Genomic DNA, 22,096 nt, shown 5'->3' on the forward strand with positions numbered 1-22,096 from the left:
CACGTATTTTTAGCTCTATGACTGGAAAAGGCAGATAAAATCTTCTGTAGCGATTTTCAGAACACGGAAAACACACCTAAGTTACCAGCATGGCCTAATAATGTTGCAACCTGCTTTAATTAGCAAGTAAATGCCCTTCCAAACACATCAACTAGTCAGTAGTCAGTGGTAATACTGCAGGCCATGTGTAAATACAGATATCACCGCATCGGAACATCGACGTCTACATCAGAGCCGCGTCCAGTCTGAACGGACGTCCCAACAGGAAATGAGCATCTCGTCCAGTAAACACACAGGAAGCACAAACAGTTTGAATGAGCTCACCGCCTTATAAACTGTTTCTTTGTCACGTCAACCGACTAGATTAACAAATATGAAAAGAAGAAAGTACACACACATCACATCTGTGGTCACCACATGTCAAACAACCCTGATTCCAAGGAAGAGCTCGACGCAGAATAAATCACAAACCCTTGATGGACTTTATTCCAGTTAAGACGTTTAAACCACAAACATGGACGCCTTGATGCACCGTGTGTGTGTGTGTGTGTGTGTGTTGAAGCATTGCTGAGTCCACGTTGTGATATCCTCCGTCCGATCACGTTGGTTTTAAACGCGGCGCCGCTCGAGGAGTCAAAGGTCAGGGACGCACCGTGTTGATTTTCCTCCTCACCTCTCAGGGATTCCTCTGATGTTATGAAGTGTGTTTGGTCAAACCCTGAATGCTGTACCTGGACACTGAGCAGGACGTTCAGGAACACGCTGAGACTGCTGGACACACAGTTTTTCACTGCCTGGTGAACTTTGTCCCTGTTGATTGACTGAAAATGATGTGAAATTTAGCCTTTGTACTATTTTAAATTATTTAGTTTGGGACTCTTTCTAAAGCAACTTTAGCAGGAGAAAAATTTTCCTTATAATAAAGTTAATCTACTCTATTCTTATTGTTCCTTTACTTCAGAAGTAGTGGTGAGTGTATTTTCAACAAATACTGGATGAATGGCCTATTTAAAAAAAAATCTCATACATAAAGTACACTGGATTATAAAATGCATCTGAGAACTCATCTTCAATGAATGGTCTATTTTAAAACTTTTTTCATACATAAGGCACATTGGATTATAAGAAATTGAGAAACTTAAATTCTTTATAGTGCGGTAAATACTGCAAATTGTATTTTTAATAGACTAAAAATCTTCATCATAAATGATGTGGTTGATGAATTTGTGAACACCAGTGAATAAAAATCGTGAAAATGGTCACTAAAATTCCAACATGATGCATTTGCAACTCCTCTGCTGGCATCCAAACGCCTGTCGGCTCGTTGTTTACCGGGCGGACGGATGGAGCGCGACCCCGGCTCCGTGGGACTCTCTCCGGGCTGCGCGCCACGAGAGGCGGCGCTCCAATCCGCCTCACGACTGCTGACGTCACCGCTCCGAGCCTCCCTCTCACGACTATAAAAGTCTCAGCTTCAAGCTCCAAAGACGCACCAGCCGAACGCTGCGCTCCTGACAACCCAAAGCGCACCGCGTTGGAGCCTGCGCGTAAAACGAACAAACAAAAGAGTCGACATGTCCAGTTACGCGTCCTCCGAATGTCGCCGCGTCAGCCCGTCGGTCCACGGCAACAAGTTCGACACGGCGCACCGCAAGAAAGCCGTGGCCAACATTTTTGAGAACGTCAACCAGGACGCGCTGATGAGGCTCTTCCAGAAAACGGGCGACATGAAGGCGGAGGAGAGAGTGAGGAGCATCTTCTCCTACACCCAGGACCCGGAGGAGACGGCCCGGGCGCTGATGGCTCTGAAGCAGCGGAAGAAAGACAAGTTCCTCCGGATCGCGGGGATGCTCCGGCAGCTGCTCAGAATACGATGACTGTCTTTCTCTTGGGAGTCGAATGTGAAAACGCTTCCAGCCTGACTGGCTTTTTCTGTTATTATACGGCCGCGGTGCGGCTCACCTGTCGCCCCGGATCGGGTGCGTCAGGACGCGCTGGCCGCCTGGAGGGCGACGCGCAGCGGGGACCACGGGAGGAGAGTCCTGCGTGGATCAAACGTCTGGGAATTAAAAAAAGAAAAGAAAAAAAAGGGAAGACGCGTCTCAGATGAGACGTGAACTGTTCATGAACGCATTCCTGAGGATGCTGGAGGTGTGACCTCCATGATGATGATGATGATATGGATGAAGGTGATGAACCAGACTGTAGTGCCGAAGAACCGACTTGCCTGTTCCTGAACACATGCCTTCACTTTTGTTATCTGAACACTACTCATGTGTGTGTGAGTGTGTTACAGCATCACATGTAGCACGATGACGTCATCTATATGTTCCTTTGTCCGTCATTTTTTAAAAATAAATTATTACCTAATATACAAAAAGTTTGTCCTTCTTTACACCTCTAAGGTTAAATTCTTATTTATGGGAGTGGGATTAATTCTCGCTTTACCGCTCATCTCACCAGGTTATCCAGCTAATGACTGCAGATTAAGTATCATCTGAGGCCTCATTGTAGATTAAAGGATAGAAGTATTAAAGTAGGTGAAACTGTGACCTTTAGCTCTCAGGGATTAGTGAGGAGTCAAAGCGTGCAAAACGAAAACCGAACCTCCAGCCGGGGGCCTAGAATTTAAAGTCATGATATTTTTCTAATTTTTTAAATAAATAGTGAGGAAAGTATGATTAGATCTAAAAGTCACTCAACATTTTCAGTTGTCCTCTGTCCAACAGAGTGAAAGAAGGGAGGTCAAACCATTCTGGTTGCCATGGCGATGGGAAACATCCAGTGTAGTGTTGATTCATGGAGGGTCAGGTTGGACTGAATGAGGCGGTTTTTTATTCTGACTCAGCGGAGGAACGGATGGAGGGAACGCTGTTACTCATGGAAGGAGCGTCGGGTTTCCCCATCACAGCATCACACAGGCTTCACCAGACCAGCGGGAACCAGTTTGGCTCGGTTTGGTCGAGGAGGGAGGGGGCGAGGCAGGCAGGCAGGCAGGCAGGGAGGGGGGCTTTCACTGTGCAGCTTGTTTGTGCAGGACTCTCTTTATTGCTCTCTAGATAAGAGGCTGTGTAAGCAGCATTACAGGGTTTAGACAGTTACAGTCACCCCCCCCCACACACACACACACACTCACACACACCCCTCTGATTATTAACTGTTATTAATCTACTGTATTCTGCCCATTTTAAAGCACATCACTGCTTGTGTGTGTGTGTGTGTGTGTGTGTGCGTGCGTGTGTGTGTGTGTGTGTGTGTGTGTGTGCGTGTGTGCGTGTGTGTGTGTGTGTGTGTGTGTGTGTGTGTAGTGGATGCCCTGCTTAATCTCCTCGCTGTGTGAGTTCCCCTGCTGGTTCAAACCAGTTCTCTGGTTGTTGTTGTGTGTGTGTGTGTGTGTGTGTGTGTGTGTGTGTGTGTGTGTGTGTGTGTGTGTGTGTGTGTGTGTGTGTGTGTGTGAGGATGTGTGTGAACCAAGGCGCTGCTCACATGTGAAGCTCCAGTATCAGTCGCCTGCAGGCACCGAGCGCTCAGGTGTGGATCCATCAGCGGCGGGTAAACACCAGGGAACAAAAGAGAGCACATCTGAAGTGGGTTCAGTCGGTTTCACAAAGAAAAAGTCCAAAAGTCATGGATTAGATGTTCAGAATAAATAAAAAGAAGGAAAATGGTTGAAAATAGAATCATCAGATTGATAAAATTCAATGATTCAATATTATTTAATTCAATATATATGGAGGTGGTATAATAAATAAGGTGTGTGAAGGGGTTTTTATGCAGAGAACACACACGTGTGTGTGTGTGTGTCAGCTTCAGGACGTTTGTCGCCAGTAAATAAAAATTTAAAGTAGTTTTGTGACTAACCATCAGAAACAGGTTCATGAGCTCAATAATTTAACTTATTATTTCGCTATCTGAGCGAAATAATAAGTTGACTTCCATGAATGCATGAGATAGCTCAATATTGTGAGTGTGGCTTCGATTACTTTCATCTGAGTCATATCGGTATTTAACAGTAGATCAAATGAGTCCTCAGAATGCCTGAAGGTGTATCAAACGTTTTCATTTTAAATCTTTCCAATAGGCTGAACAGGCGACACATCACCCAGTTTGTAATCTTTTGGTTCAGTCTGGCTCGTGTTTCTCACACCAGCCAGCTTTTTATTGACCTCCTTTTCCCCTTTTAGGGAGTACAATTGTTCCCAGCCACATGTTGGACACTCGGGGCAGACGTCCTGGCCTGTGTCTGTGGTGTTGGCAGCCGTGTGCAGAGCTGGACCCCAGCCGGTGGGGTCCCTCCTCTTCCTGCCTTTCATCAGTCCAAAGGTGAAGCTTTGATGTGAACCAACTCAGACTGGATGGCGGAGCATCAGGCTGGGTGGAGGTGAGCGCCGTCCGGGACCAGGACAATAACGTTACCTAAACGTGACCATAAAAAAAGATGAGTAAAAATAAAAGAATATGATAAGAATATGTGAAGGATGCAGCTTTTTGTAATGTATGTGCATGAAATGTATATTTTTTAAATTTTTGTGTGTGGAAATATCTATATCTAAGGTTAGCATATATATATATATATATATATATATATATATATATATAATAAAAATGATCTTTCTGTTCTTTCTGTAACACCTTTTGCTTAAACAAAGAAAAGCTGTTGGTTTAATTCTGAGGCGTTCCCTGACAGGTTAACCATCAGTGTTTTCACAGAAATGCATCTGTCTATATGCGTGTGTGTGTGTGTGTGTGTGTGTGTGTGTGTGTGTGCATGTGTAAAAGACAAAGACATGAAGAGGCGGCACGGAGAGGCGCTAGACTAGTGATTACAGCACAGGGAGTGGCAGCCGACTCGATTCCAGCGCAGACCGGTTCCAGCCGAGGTCTGTGATGAGGAACTAAGCATGAGCTGTACACAGGCTTAGGATTAGTCAGCGTTCAGTTGAAAGACACAGCCATAAAACACACAACCTCCAGTCATTTCTTGGGTTTGTGTAATGATGGGCTGGGACACTTGGCGGGTTTCACATTAACAAAAGGATCTTCTGGATTCTATATTTATCTTATTTTGTCAGTAGAACAAACCAATGTGCTGGATCTCCGCTGAAAAGACAAGTGACTAAAATGATAACAAAGGCATTTATCAGACATTGGAAAAAAAATACTTTTATTCCCATTACTTATTTTAAGAAGCTTTTTAAAGCAAGTGTGGCAGGTTACCAGCAGAAACACACCATTATATGTAATCATTCATGCACAGACATGAAGCCCTGTTACAGACCTGAGACCAAAAAAATTACAAAACAGTTGATAACACCTCAACAAAAATATTTTAAGGCTCCATAATTACATGATATTATATTTGATCTCTCCCACAACAAGTTGGGAGTTCAGCCGACATGAGGTTGGGTTGGATCCACATTAAGGAAGTGCAGCGCGTTGCAGTTTCTAAGAGCAGAGAGGCAGGAACATGAAGCATGTTGAGCCACATCACACGTGTTGTATTTGAGATTAACATGATCAATCAAGTGCAATCAAGTTTTATTTTCTCTTTGTCTTACCCTGTCTTTATCTTCATTTTATTTCTTTTCCACCCAACCGGTCAAGGCGGATAGCCGCCCAAAAGAGTCTGGGCCCTGCCCAGAGTTTCTTCCTCAATGAGGGAGTTTTTCCCCACCATTGTCGCTTATGCTTGTTCTATTAGGTTCTGTTGGGATTTTCTGTCTGTTAAAGTGCTTTGAAATGTCTGTTGTCGTGATTAAGTGCTATATAAATAAAACTTGATTGAGATTAAAATGATTGATCTTGGCCAAAGTTAAGGGTTCCTAGGGTAGCGCTGGATTTGGTAATCTTGTAGAACATCTAACACTTTCATTTCAGGGGTTATTTGAGTTTCTTTCCCCGCTGGGGGCCGTTTGAGCCCCTCTCTGGTATCAATCATTAATCAATAGGATCAGTCATTTCATCATCTGGGTAGAACCTGATTAACTCCGCTGAGCGACGCTTGTCTCACTGAGATAATTCGGGTTCAAATCGTTTGTCTGGAGTCGGTCATTACGTAAAGTGAAAGTAGAGCCCGGCGTGATGACTGTTTAGCGTGTCTCGTTCAAATCCTCCAGAATCCTCGAGCATCTTTACTCTGTTGCCTCCCCCAGTGAGGAGAGTGTGTGATAATTGAATCCCTGCCCTGTTTTCACCCACATGTGTCAGAAGCAGCTGGTTGGCTGTTGGGACAGAGCAAAGATCAAGAGGTGATGATGATGATGATGATGATGTCAGACCCCCCCACAGGAAGAAGGTCAAGTATGTGAGGAGAAGAAGAATGCAGGGAGAGAATGGGCAGTGTTGTTGGAGGTTTTTCCTTGAAGCGCCAGCCTGTCTGACACATTTCCCCCCAGCGGGGGCCCCGTGTGCGTCGTGGCATCATCCGGAGTCGCAAAAGCTGAAAATGAAACTCACGCCTTGGCACCCGAAACAGGATTCCTAGAATTCGAGGCATCTCTGGTGATTGATAGTCTTTGTCCAGATGTCCGTCTGTGTTGTTTGTGGGTGAGTCGGTGTATTGTGTGCGTTGGAGGTGACCCTCGTCACCGCGCAGACCCAGTGACGCTTCACATCCCAATCAAAACACGTTGAAACATCATGACAGTCTAAGATCACGCTAGCGGTTTGCGGCAGCTGCACTTCCTGTCCCTGCAGCTGCCTCGTGACAAACATGGGATGGAGGCCAGAGGTGACCATATAGGGTAGAGAGGAAGAGTTGGAGTGTGGTGTGTTTTGCTAGATTAAATTCTTTCCAATTCAAACTGGTTTGGTTTGCCCACACTTTGCCCTTCATGACGTCAAAGCTGGACAAACGTAACATGAGATAATCTTGTAAACTTAAATCCAAAGCGACAACAGACTCTGGAGTGACGTCGTGATGAAACGTTGTTGTGGAAGTACAGTACAGTGTTTTCTGGGCTATAAGGCGCACTGGACTATAAGGCGCACCTTGAATGAACGGCCTGTTCTTCACCTCATTGCCAATTTTTAGTAGGTAGTCACATGATACCGTACTTGCATTCTATTGGCTGACTGCTACCGGAAGTGCAATGCGTTCTGAAACTCACTTAACGCAGCGCACTTCCGTGTATTAAAGAAACACTTAAAAGCGCTTTAAACAGTCTATAATATCATGGGAAAAGGTAATATAGATAGAAGGTGGTTTAATATCAGTATGGGGGGGGTTCATGAACTTTTAAATTACCATAAAAAATAAGATCAATAGACACTGTGAGTCCGTTCAATGGAGCAGATGGACTATGGGTCTCAAGTTGGGAACAACTTCCCCAACAAGTTTTCCCAGCAAGTCCTGCAAAGACGAGTTCAACAGGATAGAAGAACGCAAACTCATAAAATATATAAGGCTTAAAATTCTTGTCATGCTTTTCTTTCTGCAGCGCTGTAGGAGTCATTCAGGCTGAATGTGACCATTAGCATGCTGGTGCTAACGCATAACATGTGAGCAAGATAGAACGGATCATTGTACAAATGGATTCTTGACGTAGATGTTTGCATAAACAAAGAACTATGTAAATCAACTTAGTTTAAATGACAATTTTTAATCAAAAATTAATTATTTTTTTTGCATTGTTCTTTCTGTCGACGACCGTAAAAAGCCACACGTATAGACCGGACCGTCAGAGGAAAGTCGCTCATGACTTCTGTCGTCTGTTGTGAAGCTGATGGTGGAGCTCAGAGCCGATGGTGATTCCTGTCCGTTATCTCAGGTCACGGCGGCAGCACGGCTTCATTTTTTGAATGCTTTTCCATCAATAGGAGATAACTAGAAAAACCAGCCTAAACCAGAATGGTTCCTAACTAACAGGCGAATAAACGCTGGGGCCGGTTCCACTACGAAACGTTCCAACCCCTTTGCTCACCTTCGGCTTCGGCTTGACGGGACGGACTGTTCTTTGAGCTGGTTTTGCGATGACTCCCTGGAGTTAGAGCTGGAGTCGAGTCCAGGGCCTGGTCAGGATGGAGGGGGCCTCCATTGTTTGCGTTTGTCTGCATCGGTGTGTGTGTGTGTGTGTGTGTGTGTGTGTGTGTGTTTCTGGAGGAAGCCCTTTCCTGTGTGGCGCTGGATGTTCCTTCTGGGGCTGGGCGGCCCTGCAGACATGCTGTCTCGCTTCAGTTCCACCACAAGGCCTTACCATTGTTCTGTGTCTTACTCCCTTTGTCCTGCTCAGTCTGCCCCCCCCCCCCACACACACACCTCCACCCTCTCCCCCTTGTCGCTCGCCCCGCAGGTGCAGCCGATCCATCGCTCAGTGAAGGAAGTTCTGTCCTGAAAACAATAGATCCTATTTCTGCACGGGTTCTTTGTTTTATCTGTACGTTTGACTGACTGCTTATTTTAGGTTTTTGACATCAGTTTTCAAATTGTCAAATCACAGTGAATTGCAAAACCCCCCCGTCAGCAGTCACAGCCTCTTTCTGCTGAATGGTGAGTCACTTTAAATATCTTTATTGACTGATGTAATTGTGCCGTGTCGATCACCCTCATTTCCCACGGAGATTACTCTTCATTCCAGTCATATTTTATCAGATGGGATGGAATTAAAGCTTTGGCTGCAGCTTGCAACACCGTCACTGGGATTGCAGGTAAGAAGTGCAATAAAGGTGTGATGTAATGAAGTGCAGGGGGTCAACATTATCTCTGCTGTACGAGAGCCACCTGTCATTGATTACGTCTTCAGAGATATTGCTTGTCAACACGATTATGACAGAGATCGAAGGGCTGCCCAGTGGACAGATAAGGTGGAAGAGGCCAGTGAGTTTGGTACGGTGCCGTTTGGAGGGTTTCAAACACAGAATCCACTCCTGGCTGTAAATGACTGATAGATTATTACCGTTTGTTCTCATTTCAACAATAAAACACAGGTAGTGACCCCTCAGATAGTTATCTAACAATTATCTCCACCTGGAGGGGTCAGGAGTTCTACTTGATGGAGGTCAGATGGAGTCCAGTTGTCTGCTTATTGGGTAAGAGGATCTAAAACGAACTGGATTTCCATAAAGTTGTGTTCGCCCCAATAAATTTGGGTTTGGATCTGACTAAAGGGATGGATCAGATATAGTTACCGCTAATTATGCAATAACTAGTGAAATGATTTCCAGTCCTTGGCTTGGGCCAAGTTCAAGACCCGTGTCAGGCAAAAATTTCAGACCGTGATCTGGTGATGGGAGGTGAACACTGCTGAGGTGCCCTTGAGCAAGACGTCGCTTTATAAGCTGCTCATTGGGGCGCCCCATGAAGGAGCTGCCCGCCGCTTTACCTCCCCCTCACCTACAGGCCCCTGCATTCATCATCTTGTCTTTCTTCCTTGTTTGGCAGCCAGGAAACTACTACACAATGCAATTTGGATGATGCAAAACTACCACTTTGCATGTCTTCTGTTCACCCGGTTGTGATGCTTTCAGACTGAAGGCGGCGATTATGTGATAGAGGCTCTGCTTACTGCTAAGGGTTTATCTCCAAAGGGAAGCTGGGAGTGTGTCAGAGCTGTGCAGCAGAGGAGGAACACAACATGACAGCCAGAGAGGAAACAGGCGCTTCGTGGACAGCAAACCTCTGTCACGGCACCAAAACGCTGCAAAGTGTTCAAAAAAGTGAAAACCTGTCCGTGTTTACAGGAGAGGATGTATTCTCTCTCTGGTTTTCCACTGGGTGCACAACAGAGAAGCAGCCAGGTATTATTCTGTCTCTGCAGCTCTCAGTGAAAGCAGCTCAGCCTCCCAGAACGCGATTATAATTCATGTTGATGTAATACAACCTGAAATGTCAGGTTTTCTTTGGTAAATGTTGCCTTTTTACAAGAAAGTATCTTTGCTCCCGCCGATGCAACTCAGCTGTTTCAGATATTTCACCTGGTAAATTGAGTCCGGATCAATTGGACTGATTCGGTTGGCAAAACTCTTATTTATCGTGACCTGAAAAGGTTTGGCAAGTTGATGCAGAGTGCTTTACAGTGCAAGTCATTCATTCATTCATACAGGGGGGTGGGGGGGGGCAGAGGCTGCAATGCAACACACCACCTGTAGATCTTCACACAGTGACTCACACCACTGGAACAGTGGGAGTGAATTGGGATCCAGTAACTCGCTCAAGGACACTTCCTTCCACCCAGCGATGTAGTCAGAAAAACAAACACGTGTTATCAGAAGGTTTCCAGTGGTCAGAACAGCAAACACTGCGACAATGGACCGGCCTGGGAGGGAAGATTCACTGTCATGGATTCTGACCGAGGCTTCAAATTTCAACTTTTTTGCTCATTGCGGATTTTTGGTAGGCAGTCACGTGATACCGCACGCGCATTCTATTGGCTGACGGCATCAGGAAGTGTGCTACGTTCTGTGAAAGTCGGACTTCTGTGAGACACAAAAGTGCTTTAAACAGTCTATCAGAGTGTTTTAAAGGTAATACAGATAGAAGGTGGTTTAATGTCAGTATGGGGGGGGGGGGGGGGGTTCATAAATGTTTAAATTACCACAAATAATAATAAATAATAAGATAAATAGTTTGTGGCTCTATCGCCGAATTTGTTAATCACCTGTGGTTTCTACCGGGACTTTTCTCGGTGTCCGAGTGAATTGAGCGCAACAATTGGCGCTCCTGACGTCCATCGGCTCAGACAGGAAGTCGATAACGAACGAGGAAACCCACAACGCTCGATTGGTCTGTATGAGCAAACGTGGGGCCGTACGCCACCGGGGCTCGAGGTCATGTGACCGTGCAACATAAAAGACAGGCCAGGCTGTCAGATCAAAGTGACACTCCTGACTGTGAGCCATACCTTCATATTAGAATCTCCATCCTCTGTCATCATTAGAAACTTTGTTATTATGTTGCAATAATTTAATTTGATATAAAAAAAAATAACTATTGTACATTTTGTCAGTCTTAGTCGAGTATTTCATGTGTGTGTCTGGCATGTAGGGAGGGAGGGGTTTACCTTTGATGTGGTTTTTCTTTTTAATTGTGTTTATGGTTTTTAATTCTGTAAACCCCCTTTTTTATATTTTGTATGAAAAGCGCTCCATGAATAAAATTAATTTAATATTTGATTTAATATTTTGTATTTTTTTTTATTTTTGTAATATTTTGTAAAAATAAATAAATAATTTTTTAAAAATTAATTAAAAAAATTAAACTCCATTAAGCTGCAATGCATTCATAAAACGTTTGTCTAATTAAACAGCATGATTAAAATGATTATTTTTTAAAATTATTAGGACATTATCAGTTTTCCTATGATTTTTTTCTTGGATCTTGGATTGACTGGAAATTGAACTTTGACCTTCTGCTGGTGGTTGAGGAAACAGCAAATCCCCGTAAAAACAAGCTGAGATTAATAGTTTATTTATTCTTGCAGAGCAGCATGAACTAATAGTAATAAAATTGTCCCCATCCCTTTGTTCTGTTGTTCAGCTGCTGATTACATGCAGGAGTCGGATCCTTTAGAATCAACACGACTGTGACAGCGAGCAGGTTGTTGGTCGAAGCGTTAATCTGCCCCAGCGACAGCGAAGACGAGGGCTTTGGCAGACAGACGGGACCACATGATAAGAGTCCGACTGTCGTGAGAGCGTCCTTAATGGGGTCAGGGCTGGGGGAGTCAGATGTGGTCTGATGTTCTCCACTACCCCCCATCTGCAGGATATGATAAAAAAAAAAATTTCAAAGGGTTTAGAATAAATTTGTTGAAACATAAACAGTGTTAAAATAGATCTGGAGTGTTGGAGAGCGTTGCTACAACAACAAACCATTCAACATTTATTCTAAAAATAAAAAATGAATATGTCTTTGTGAAATGAAGTGAGTGTTTCTTTCAAGATCACTTTGGATATTCCAACCACATGGTGTCTCTAGACCTATAAAGGATTAATTATATTTATAAAGTTGAATTCTAATCACAAAATAATTATAATTATCAAAGTTTAGTATTTATTTAACATGTTTGTCCCCAATCATACAGTCACATAGACATACAGTATTTTCCGCACTATAAGGCGCCTTATAGTGCGGAAAATACTGTATTTTTATTCTACTGTAATAAATCTAAAGATGCATTCAGATAATTTATGCAGCTTTAGATACAATTTTGTAAAAGCTGCTTGAGATGTGTGTGTGTGTGTGTGTGTGTGTGTTTTGAATATATTCAAACTGTTGTGTGAGTGTGTGTCATTATGCATTATAATCCCCAACACAGTTCAGGTGTACGTTGGGTTACTTGGCCAGACTCACCAGTCGTCTGTCTTTTCCCGCCTTTTTATGAGCGAACTATTCTAATTTTATCTTTTACCTGAGGTGTTTCTTACGCTCCACAGTGCGTCATTACTTGCATACCTCGTTCCTGTAATAATATCAGGTCATAGTGAGGCGGCGTTCTCCCAAATCTGGCAGCCAACGCTCTTATCGTCAGCGCAGTAGTCAGGTGTACTTTGGCCGAATCTCAAAATGTGACTGACGTCACGACAGTGTGTCATCGGACGAGTGAGGCGGATCCATCCGTCCATCCATCCATCCGTCCATCCATCCATCCATCCATCCATCCATCCATCCATCCAGTTTGATTGAAATCAGTTCATTATTTCAAGCCAGCAGACATGAAAACAAACCAAAAATTCTATAATCTCTTGTCAGTCAAAAAAGCGAGCTGAGGCGAGAGCTTTAATCCTCAGTCAGTATTCGGAACAGGAGAGAATGAAGCTCACAGAGGATCTTGCATGTGCTTGGATCACCCCCCCCCCCAGAACCGGTTTCAAACCTGTTCAGATTAACCCCGTGGGTCAAATCAGAGGGAGCGTAGTAGAGCACACATCGCTGGTTTATCCAGGCAGCCTGGCACCTCCAGCAAAGCCCATAAGAAGATCAGCTGTCAGCCGTCCAGAATAGATGGAGCACATCGTGCTGAGGAGTTTTGTGTGGAAATCAACTTCCACGTGGAGATGTTAACTTTCCAAAGATAAATTCCTTTATTTGGTGTTGATGCTAAACGCCTCGTAAAGACAATCCGAGATCGCCATCGTCCAAATCCTGCTCAGCTTTGTGGATCAATGACCCGGCTAAAAGATCAAGCCCTCGTCGGTGGCTCCACGCCTGCAGATGTCGGACGAGGTTCGGAACACTCAGCACATTATTGTTCACCAAATCATGACTCATTCCTTTACACACGCTGCACTTATCAGCTTCGAGGTCAGCTTCTGGATTTCCACACTTCAAATGATGCTATCAGTGATTTCTTCTGACCTGACTTTGTGCAAAACATTTCGTAAAGTGTTCGAGCAGGAGAACAGAAAGGTAAACTCAGGTCACGTGACCCTGGGACCAATCACGCAGCAGCCGTTTCACTCCAAAAACTGCATTTTTCTGACACCTCCACACAAGAATGACTTTTTCGTGGGGTGAATATGCAAACTTTTGAAACTTTTACCCCATCATTGTCATGAAACCTGAAACTCATGTCCTCCAGTGTAGATTTGCTGCAGCCTCAGTGTGATCTTGTCCTACTGTCAGTTTGGAAAAGCTACACCACCATCTACTGCCTTGTCAAATACACTACATCATTTTATTTTGTTTGATTTTTATATATTATATCTATATTTTATATTACTGTTATAATTATATTTTAGATTTTATATATTATATTTATATTTTTGTTTATATATGTATAAAACTTTTACTATATATACTATATACATTATATATTATATATATAATTTATGTAATAAAAATGTAATAAATATATAAATGAAATTATAAATACAAATATAATATACAACACTATTATAAATATACAATAATAAATATTATATATAATATTTCTCATTGTATATTTATAATATTTTTGCATATTATATTTACATTTATATATTTATATTTTTAAATATACAATTTCTATATTATTGTAATTATATTATATCATTACATTATTATCTATAGTTTTCAATAAAGATCAATACCAGCATCATATTACATTTAAAACTTGCAAAGCAATAATGTCAGGAAGGACTGGGCCCAGTCTAATACCTGTAGTAGGTCAGGCAACGAGGTGAGATGTTAGAATAATCTCAGTCAGGGAAACTGGTTCTAACTGGTTGATCTGATCCCACTCACATGACCAGTATCATTCTGTCACTGCTGCTTTAGGTCATTTCCAGTGTGGTGTAATGACTGTAATGAAGTTAAACTAACCCATAATTTAGAGCCCGAGAAACAGTCACATCAAGGTGAACAGCACCCTCTAGTGTTAACACAGGAAAATTACTTTCATTTTCAGTGATACCATTTTTGACTCACATTGTAGGTGGCTGGTTGTGTATTTTCTAGTATTTTTAATGCTGTGTCTATTTGTTTTGTTTGTTTGTTGTTGTTTTTTGTTTGTTTTTGTATGTCAGCAGGATTACATGTGAACTACGAAACAAATGACTGTGAAACTACAAAGATGGATAACAGACTATAATAGAAGTCATTAAATTTGGATGAGGGCAGATACAGTAATTCATTTTCAGTTCTAACATTCTGGTTTTTGTTTAATTTGGTACAAATCTTTGTAAAATTTGGATCCAGAAGATGTTTAATGTTTAGTTTTCCCGACTCTAGTAACTTAAAATGATATTTACACGCCTATCTGATCAAGAGTCTGGACAAGACTGAATGAATTATGAACGAAGGGATGAATTAAAGGAGGCAGGAACAGGTCAGTTCTGGTGATGTCATCTTCTTTTCTTTTTCTGCTTTTGAACATTCCTTCAAAACTAATATTTGTTTATTCAGAGAATTCTTTTACATAAAGAGCTTATAATTATGAAGTAACCATAAGCAGGGGTAGATTCTATCATACATTAACGGACACACAGTCACAGCGCTCCTGCTTCCTGTAGGAGGTGTCATTACCCCATCATGTGGTCAAACTCCATCCTTTATTGGTCAAAGCCCTTACAGGAATTCCTTCTATATTGTATGCATTTCTCTTTGTGCAGCAAACAATGATAAATTATTTCTTACACACATGACACAACACACGCTTTGCCTTCTGGGTGAAACAATCAAGACAAATAATCTCAATGCAAGGAAAGACTCACACTTCCTGTGTTTACTTTAAGCCTCCAGAGCTATTTTCTCCTTATTTGGAATGCAGATTCTTTACCTCGTGCTTTGTTCCAATTCCAACAGTCATTGTTTGTGCTATAGTCTGTCATGGGGAAAGACAAACAGGCAGAAGAAGCAGGAAAACGGCTCAGGACAGACGTGTTTATGTCTGGTGTGTTCTGTGTGCTCCCAGGGTTAAATCAAATGTTTGTAAAATACATTTTACAAGTGAACAACACTATTTTAATATGAGCTGGGAAGAGGGAGAATGCTAACATTAGCTATTTTCTTTCAGTGAATAACAACACATCCAGTAAGTTGTTTTATTTTGAAATACGGAACACACATTTCAGTTTTGCACTTTTATTTTGATATTAAAGGAAACTGATCACTGTGATTATGGACTATTGATCGTGGATCCTACAATTCACATGATGCAGTTTTATAGCCGCCACCATGGAGACCTAGAAAGTCTGGCAAAGGTATAGTTTTAATAGTCAATTAAAATGTGTTATCGATTTAAATATTTACAATATCCCATCTGTCTTCCTTTTTCTTCCTTTTTTGAATTATAATCCAAATGTACAACTAATCAATAGTTATTTCCTGACATGAGTCAAGCAGTTATACTACTTGGCTGCTTTATTTGCTAAAACAAACTTCAACATTTTTTTTCAGAGTAGATGCCATTAAAAAAATCTTATTTCTACAGAGGAGTTATATCAAATTAAATCGCATCACTTTCACTTTATATTTCATTAAGCACAACACTTTACAAACACTTGGTCCAAAGAGCAGTTAAAGCCATTAATTGAGGTCAGTTCTTCTTTCTTTCTGGTCCATTAAGCGTTATTGTTCCCTCCTAATTGATTTTTACTGCACAGAGGCACAAAATGAACCCTGAGATGGTGATGAAGGGACATTCTTCCTGTGACGCTGTCAGAATAAAGGCTGAGCCAACACTGCCCCCTAGTGAACACACCGAGGAACATCAGTGAGTTAGCCTGCTGTGATTTCTTAGTGCTCTGGTCACAGGTACTGTACATTCAGGTCCCTTTACATAAGAATCTCCATCCTCTGTCATCATTAGAAACGTTGTTATTATGTTGTGATAATTTAATTTTATTTAGAAACTTAAGTATTGTAATTTTAGTCATTCTTATTTGAGTATTTCATCATAAATTGACATAAAAGAGGGTTTACCTTTGATATGAGATTTTTAAAAAAAATCATGTTTATGGTTTTTAATTCTGTACATCACTTTGCTTTGCATTTTGTATGAGAAGTGCTTCATAAATAAAGTTGATTTGATTTAATATTTGATTTTTGTAAAAAAAACAACAACACATCTCCATTCATCTGCAATACATTCATAAAAGATTTGTCTTATTAAACAGAAGAAACATGGTCAAGATGATTTTTTTTAAAATTATGGAAATAAAAGTTTTGGGAAACTTTGACATTATCAGTTTTAAGCTGATTTATTTCTTGGATTGTGAACTGATGCTTATGTTAATGTTAATGCAGCTGGATATGAACTCAATGCGGTATAAAGCCATGCATCCTGTCCTGTCCTTCATGCTACATGCTAACACATGACAACAACATGCTTAATTAATAATAATTACAGGTTTTTAGCAGGTATGTGTTCACATCTTATCTTAAGTGTGCTGTTTTTTTTCACCCAATTATCCATGTTATTCTAGAATTCATAGAGAAAATTCACTTTATTCTGCAAAGTCTCATGCCAACTATTTTCTTGTGCTAATCCACATACATACAGATTCATACATGGTGGTTTGCAAAAAAATAAAAATAAAATAAATATATATATGTATATATATATGTATATATGTGTGTGTATATATATATATATATATATATATATATATATATATATATATATATATATATATATATATAATATATACAGTGTATATATATTATTTGAACTTAATGTGAAGGACCAACACAATGTGGCACAAAATTGTTAAATACAAATAACATACATGATACATTTTTAAATGTATTTTTACAAGTTAAAAGATAAAAAGTGCGTGCATGCAGGCCCTTTTCTCTGAGTGAAACCGTTTCCTTCAGAAGTTGCCTGATGATCGCTGAATGATCGAATCTCACATTTCTGAAACTGCAGCTCAATACTATCCATGTCTGTCAAGATCAGTGTTCCCAGACTAAACTGCTTGCTTTTTAAAAAAATAAAACCCAAGTTACAGCTGCGATGACATCACCAGGGTTTACATTCACAGATTAAAGAAAGCTCCACGGAACAACAGTGTGTAGAAAAGTTCAATCTTTAAGAAAAAATGAGACAACACTATTAAATATACCATAAAACTGACCTTCAAAGATCATTAACACATCCTTTAATTCCTCCTCACCACACATTCACACACATGTAAATTCATTCATAATATAATTGGTTGTGAAAGTTAAAGTTTCATTTCCGTGAGGCCTTCCTGCTTCATGTTTTCCATAAACCTTAAAATAAATAGTCAGTGTATGTGACATGTAATCACACCAACATAATGTGACGACACTGTGTGTGACATATTGTGGTGAAAGAATGCAAATCGGATGTCACACGCACACACACACACACACACACACACACACACACACACACACACACACACACACACACACACACACACACACACAGATGTGTTCCATAAAAAGGATGGGATTTACAGAGGCGTCCTTGTTAGAGCTTAAAATATGGACGCCGATCTCGATCTGTCGATGGGGTGAGAAACTCTCCTGCCCGTCAGACGCCTGCAGGCTGCACGCTTTGCCCTTGTTGCCCCTTCAGAGGGCTTTGATGGGCCGGAGCTGGAGTCAGATGGGGGAAAGGAAATGCATGGCGGAGCGTGTTTAATTCCCATCGGGCCTCACGGAATGACAACAGCCAGGGGGGGGTCAGCGACAACTCGCGCGACTGAGTTGGATGCGTGAAATGGAATGAAATGAAAGAATGAAAGTACATGCACATGCATGGGGCGTGCGTCCTTACTCGTGACGACACGTGTTTCAGGTCCGCTTGCACTCGGCCTCCAGTCCTTGTCGTAAAGTAAAGTGAGAAGATCTGCTGTGATCTGCCAGGATGTCTAATCCTCTCCGGCTCATTAGCGTCGCTGTAGCTTCTAGTGTTTATTCTGCTCACTGATGTCGTTAATTGAGTGAGGATAGAAACTGCTTTCTCACAGCCGCGCTACAATAACAGCATTTACACAACTATTGTTATGCTGAGTCAGTCGTGTGATGACTCAGAGCGAAAAACAACCTTATTTACTTATGTTGTACTCGGATGTGGACTTGAAGATTCCCCATCTTATTTTAAACTCCCATCTTATTTAAAGTTTATTTACTTGAATTTGATTAAACATGGTAGAAGGGTTTAGTCCACAGCTGGACTAATACGACCCCTGTGCTGGGGTCACAGGACATCTAATCCATCCACTGTTTGATTTGTTCCATCTAGTATGGGAAGCAAACATGCAGGAGGTGTATGCAGGACACACTGGTCAGTTTTTAATAAAATACACACATGATCTGAAATGGAACGAGACCGACTGCAGCATTTAGATGACAAATGTCACTTGGATATAAATGGATTCCCAGACAAAGGCAAACTATACGGTCCAATACTCATTCAATGGCAGCAGATGAGGCACGGCCTCACCTGAAAATCATGAAAGAAAAAAAAAAAAGGAAAATGGAAGAAACAAATTAAATGCTAATATTTATCCAGTGATAATGAAGTTATTTTCCATCTAACCACCAATTTTCAGATTATTTTTACTGAAAATCGCTGAATTCTTACATTTACCCCTGAAATACTGAGAAGAGCCTCACCACGGATTGACCAATGACTCGATTAGCTGTGCTGGCAGCTAAACAGTGAGACCGTAATGCTACTGTATCTCTCTATATGTTTGCTATATGAACTAAATTTCCGTAGTTTAGCTAGCGTATATAATTTAGGGTGTTTTTTGGTCAACAGCTGTATGTGTGTAACGTCTTTCTTGAGTTGAGCGATCCTGAAACGGCTGGAAGAAGCATGAAGTGAGGCACGCAGTTCTCCTGCCTCATGGTAGGAGGCGCTGGTGATCCCAGGGATTCTTCTTGGGACTCCTTGGCCGCAGAATAAGTGACAGCAAACTATAGCCGCAATGTAGCCGCAAGAGGACACAAGCCAGTGTCTTATTGTGCCGGTCCCAAGCCCAGATAAATACAGAGGGTTGCGTCAGGAAGGGCATCCGGCGTAAAACTTTTGCCAAATCAAAGATGCGAATCAAACCTATGACTTCCATACCGGATCGGTCGAGGCCCGGGTTAACAACGACCGCCATCGGCGCTGTTGACCTACAGGGCGCCGGTGGAAATTGGATTACTGTTGGTCGAAGAAGGAGAGGAGGAAAGTGCGTTCGCACGAAGAAAGAGAAGAGGAACACCAAGAGTATAGGACTGAGAGTAGGGACGTTGAATGTTGGAACTATGACAGGAAAAGGTAGAGAGTTGGTTGACATGATGCAGAGGAGGAAGGTAGACATACTGTGTGTCCAGGAGACCAGGTGGAAAGGTAGCAAGGCTAGAAGTTTAGGAGCAGGGTTCAAGTTGTTCTATCATGGTGTAGATGGGAAGAGAAATGGAGTAGGAGTTATCTTGAAGGAGGAGTTTGTTAGGAATGTCCTGGAGGTAAAAAGAGTGTCAGATAGAGTGATGAGTCTGAAGCTAGAAATAGAAGGTGTGATGTTCAATGTTGTTAGTGGGTATGCTCCACAGGTAGGATGTGAGCTGGAGGAGAAGGAGAAATTCTGGTCGGACTTTGATGAAGTGATGCAGAGCATGCCTAGAAGTGAGAGAGTTGTCATTGGAGCAGACTTCAATGGACATGTTGGTGCAGGAAACAGAGGTGATGAGGATGTGATGGGCAGGTTTGGTATCCAGGAGAGGAACGCAGAAGGACAGATGGTAGTTGACTTTGCAAAAAGGATGGAAATGGCTGTAGTGAATACTTTCTTCCAGAAGAGGCAGGAACATAGGGTGACCTATAAGAGTGGCGGTAGGAGCACACAGGTAGACTACATCTTGTGTAGACGGTGTAACCTGAAAGAGATCAGTGACTGCAAAGTAGTGGTAGGTGAGAGTGTAGCCAAACAGCATAGGATGGTGGTGTGTAGGATGACTCTGGTGGTGAGGAAGATGAAGAGGGCAAAGGCAGAGCAGAAGACAAAATGGTGGAAGCTGAAAAAGGAAGAGTGTTGCATGACTTTTAGGAAGGAGTTAAGACAGGCTCTGGGTGGTCAGGAGGTTCTTCCAGATGACTGGACAACTACAGCTAATGTGATCAGGGAGACAGGTAGGAGAGTACTTGGTGTGTCATCTGGAAGGAAAGTAGATAAGGAGACTTGGTGGTGGAATGAGGAGGTACAGGAGTGTATACAGAGAAAGAGGTTAGCCAAGAGGAAGTGGGACACTGAGAGGACTGAGGAGAGTTGACAGGAGTACAGGGAGATGCAGCGTAAGGTGAAGGTAGAGGTAGCAAAGGCCAAACAAGAAGCTTATGATGACTTGTATACTAGGTTGGACAGTAAGGAGGGAGAGACTGATCTATACAGGTTGGCAAGACAGAGAGATAGAGATGGGAAGGACGTGCAGCAGGTTAGGGTGATTAAGGATAGGGATGGAAGTCTATTGACAGGTGCCGGTAGTGTGATGGGAAGATGGAAAGAGTACTTTGAAGAGTTGATGAACGTGGAAAATGACAGAGAACAAAGACTAGAAGAGGTGACTGTTGTGGACCAGGATGTAGCAAAGATTAGTCAGGATGAAGTGAGGAGGGCATTGAAGAGGATGAAGAGTGGAAAGGCAGTCGGTCCTGATGATATACCTGTAGAGGTATGGAAGTGTCTAGGAGAGGTGGCAGTAGAGTTTCTGACTGGGTTGTTCAACAGGATCTTAGATAGTGAGAAGATGCCTGAGGAATGGAGGAGAAGTGTGCTGGTGCCCATTTTTAAGAACAAGGGAGATGTGCAGAGTTGTGGCAACTACAGAGGAATAAAGCTGATGAGCCATACAATGAAGTTATGGGAGAGAGTAGTGGAAGCTAGACTAAGGGCAGAAGTGAACATTTGTGAGCAGCAGTATGGTTTCATGCCAAAAAGTACTACAGAAGCAGTATTTGCTTTGAGGATGTTGATAGAGAAGTACAGAGAAGGCCAGAGGGAGCTGCATTGTGTTTTTGTAGATCTGGAGAAAGCTTATGACAGGGTGCCCAGAGAGGAACTGTGGTATTGTATGAAGAAGTCTGGAGTGGCAGAGAAGTATGTTAGAGCAGTGCAGGACATGTATGAGGACTGTAAGACAGTGGTGAGGTGTGTGTAGGTGTGACAGAGGAGTTCAAGGTGGAGGTGGGACTGCATCAGGGATCAGCTCTGAGCCCCTTCTTGTTGCTATGGTGATGGACAGGCTGACAGACGAGGTTAGACAGGAATCTCCATGGATTATGATGTTTGCAGATGACATTGTGATCTGTAGTGAGAGCAGGGAACAGGTGGAGGAGAAGCTAGAGAGGTGGAGGTTTGTCCTGGAAAGGAGAGGAATGAAGGTTAGCCGCAATAAGACAGAGAACATTTGTGTGAATGAGAGGGACCCAAGTGGAAGAGTGAGGTTACAGGGAGAAGAGATCAAGAAGGTGGAGGATTTTAAGTACTTAGGCTCAACAGTCCAGAGCAATGGAGAGTGTGGAAAAGAGGTGAAGAAGCGTGTCCAGGCAGGATGGAACGGGTGGAGGAAAGTGTCAGGTGTGATTTGTGATAGAAGAGTTTCAGCTAAAATGAAAGGAAAGGTGTACAAAACTGTGGTGAGACCAGCGATGTTGTTTGGTCTAGAGACAGTGTCACTGAGGAAAAGACAGGAGACAGAGCTGGAGGTAGCAGA

General features: G+C 42.2%; 1 protein-coding gene and 1 long non-coding RNA gene across 2 annotated transcripts; both read left to right on the top strand.

Annotated features, from left to right (window-relative positions):
- The first annotated feature begins 1,472 nt into the window (after positions 1–1,472).
- tcima (transcriptional and immune response regulator a) lies at positions 1,473–2,380 on the top strand. Its single transcript, XM_068311118.1, has one exon. It carries the CDS (start codon positions 1,575–1,577, stop codon positions 1,875–1,877), a length of 303 nt encoding a protein of 100 aa, XP_068167219.1. The 5' UTR covers positions 1,473–1,574; the 3' UTR covers positions 1,878–2,380.
- Positions 2,381–3,470: 1,090 nt separating this feature from the next.
- On the top strand, positions 3,471–11,607 carry LOC137591950 (uncharacterized). The gene is made up of 3 exons (XR_011034926.1): positions 3,471–3,587; positions 4,185–4,381; positions 11,474–11,607. It is a non-coding gene; the product is annotated as an uncharacterized lncRNA (long non-coding RNA).
- The last annotated feature ends 10,489 nt before the right edge of the window (positions 11,608–22,096 follow it).

The sequence above is a fragment of the Antennarius striatus genome, chromosome 3, assembly GCF_040054535.1.
Source record: "Antennarius striatus isolate MH-2024 chromosome 3, ASM4005453v1, whole genome shotgun sequence".
NCBI classification, from domain to species: Eukaryota; Metazoa; Chordata; class Actinopteri; order Lophiiformes; family Antennariidae; genus Antennarius; species Antennarius striatus.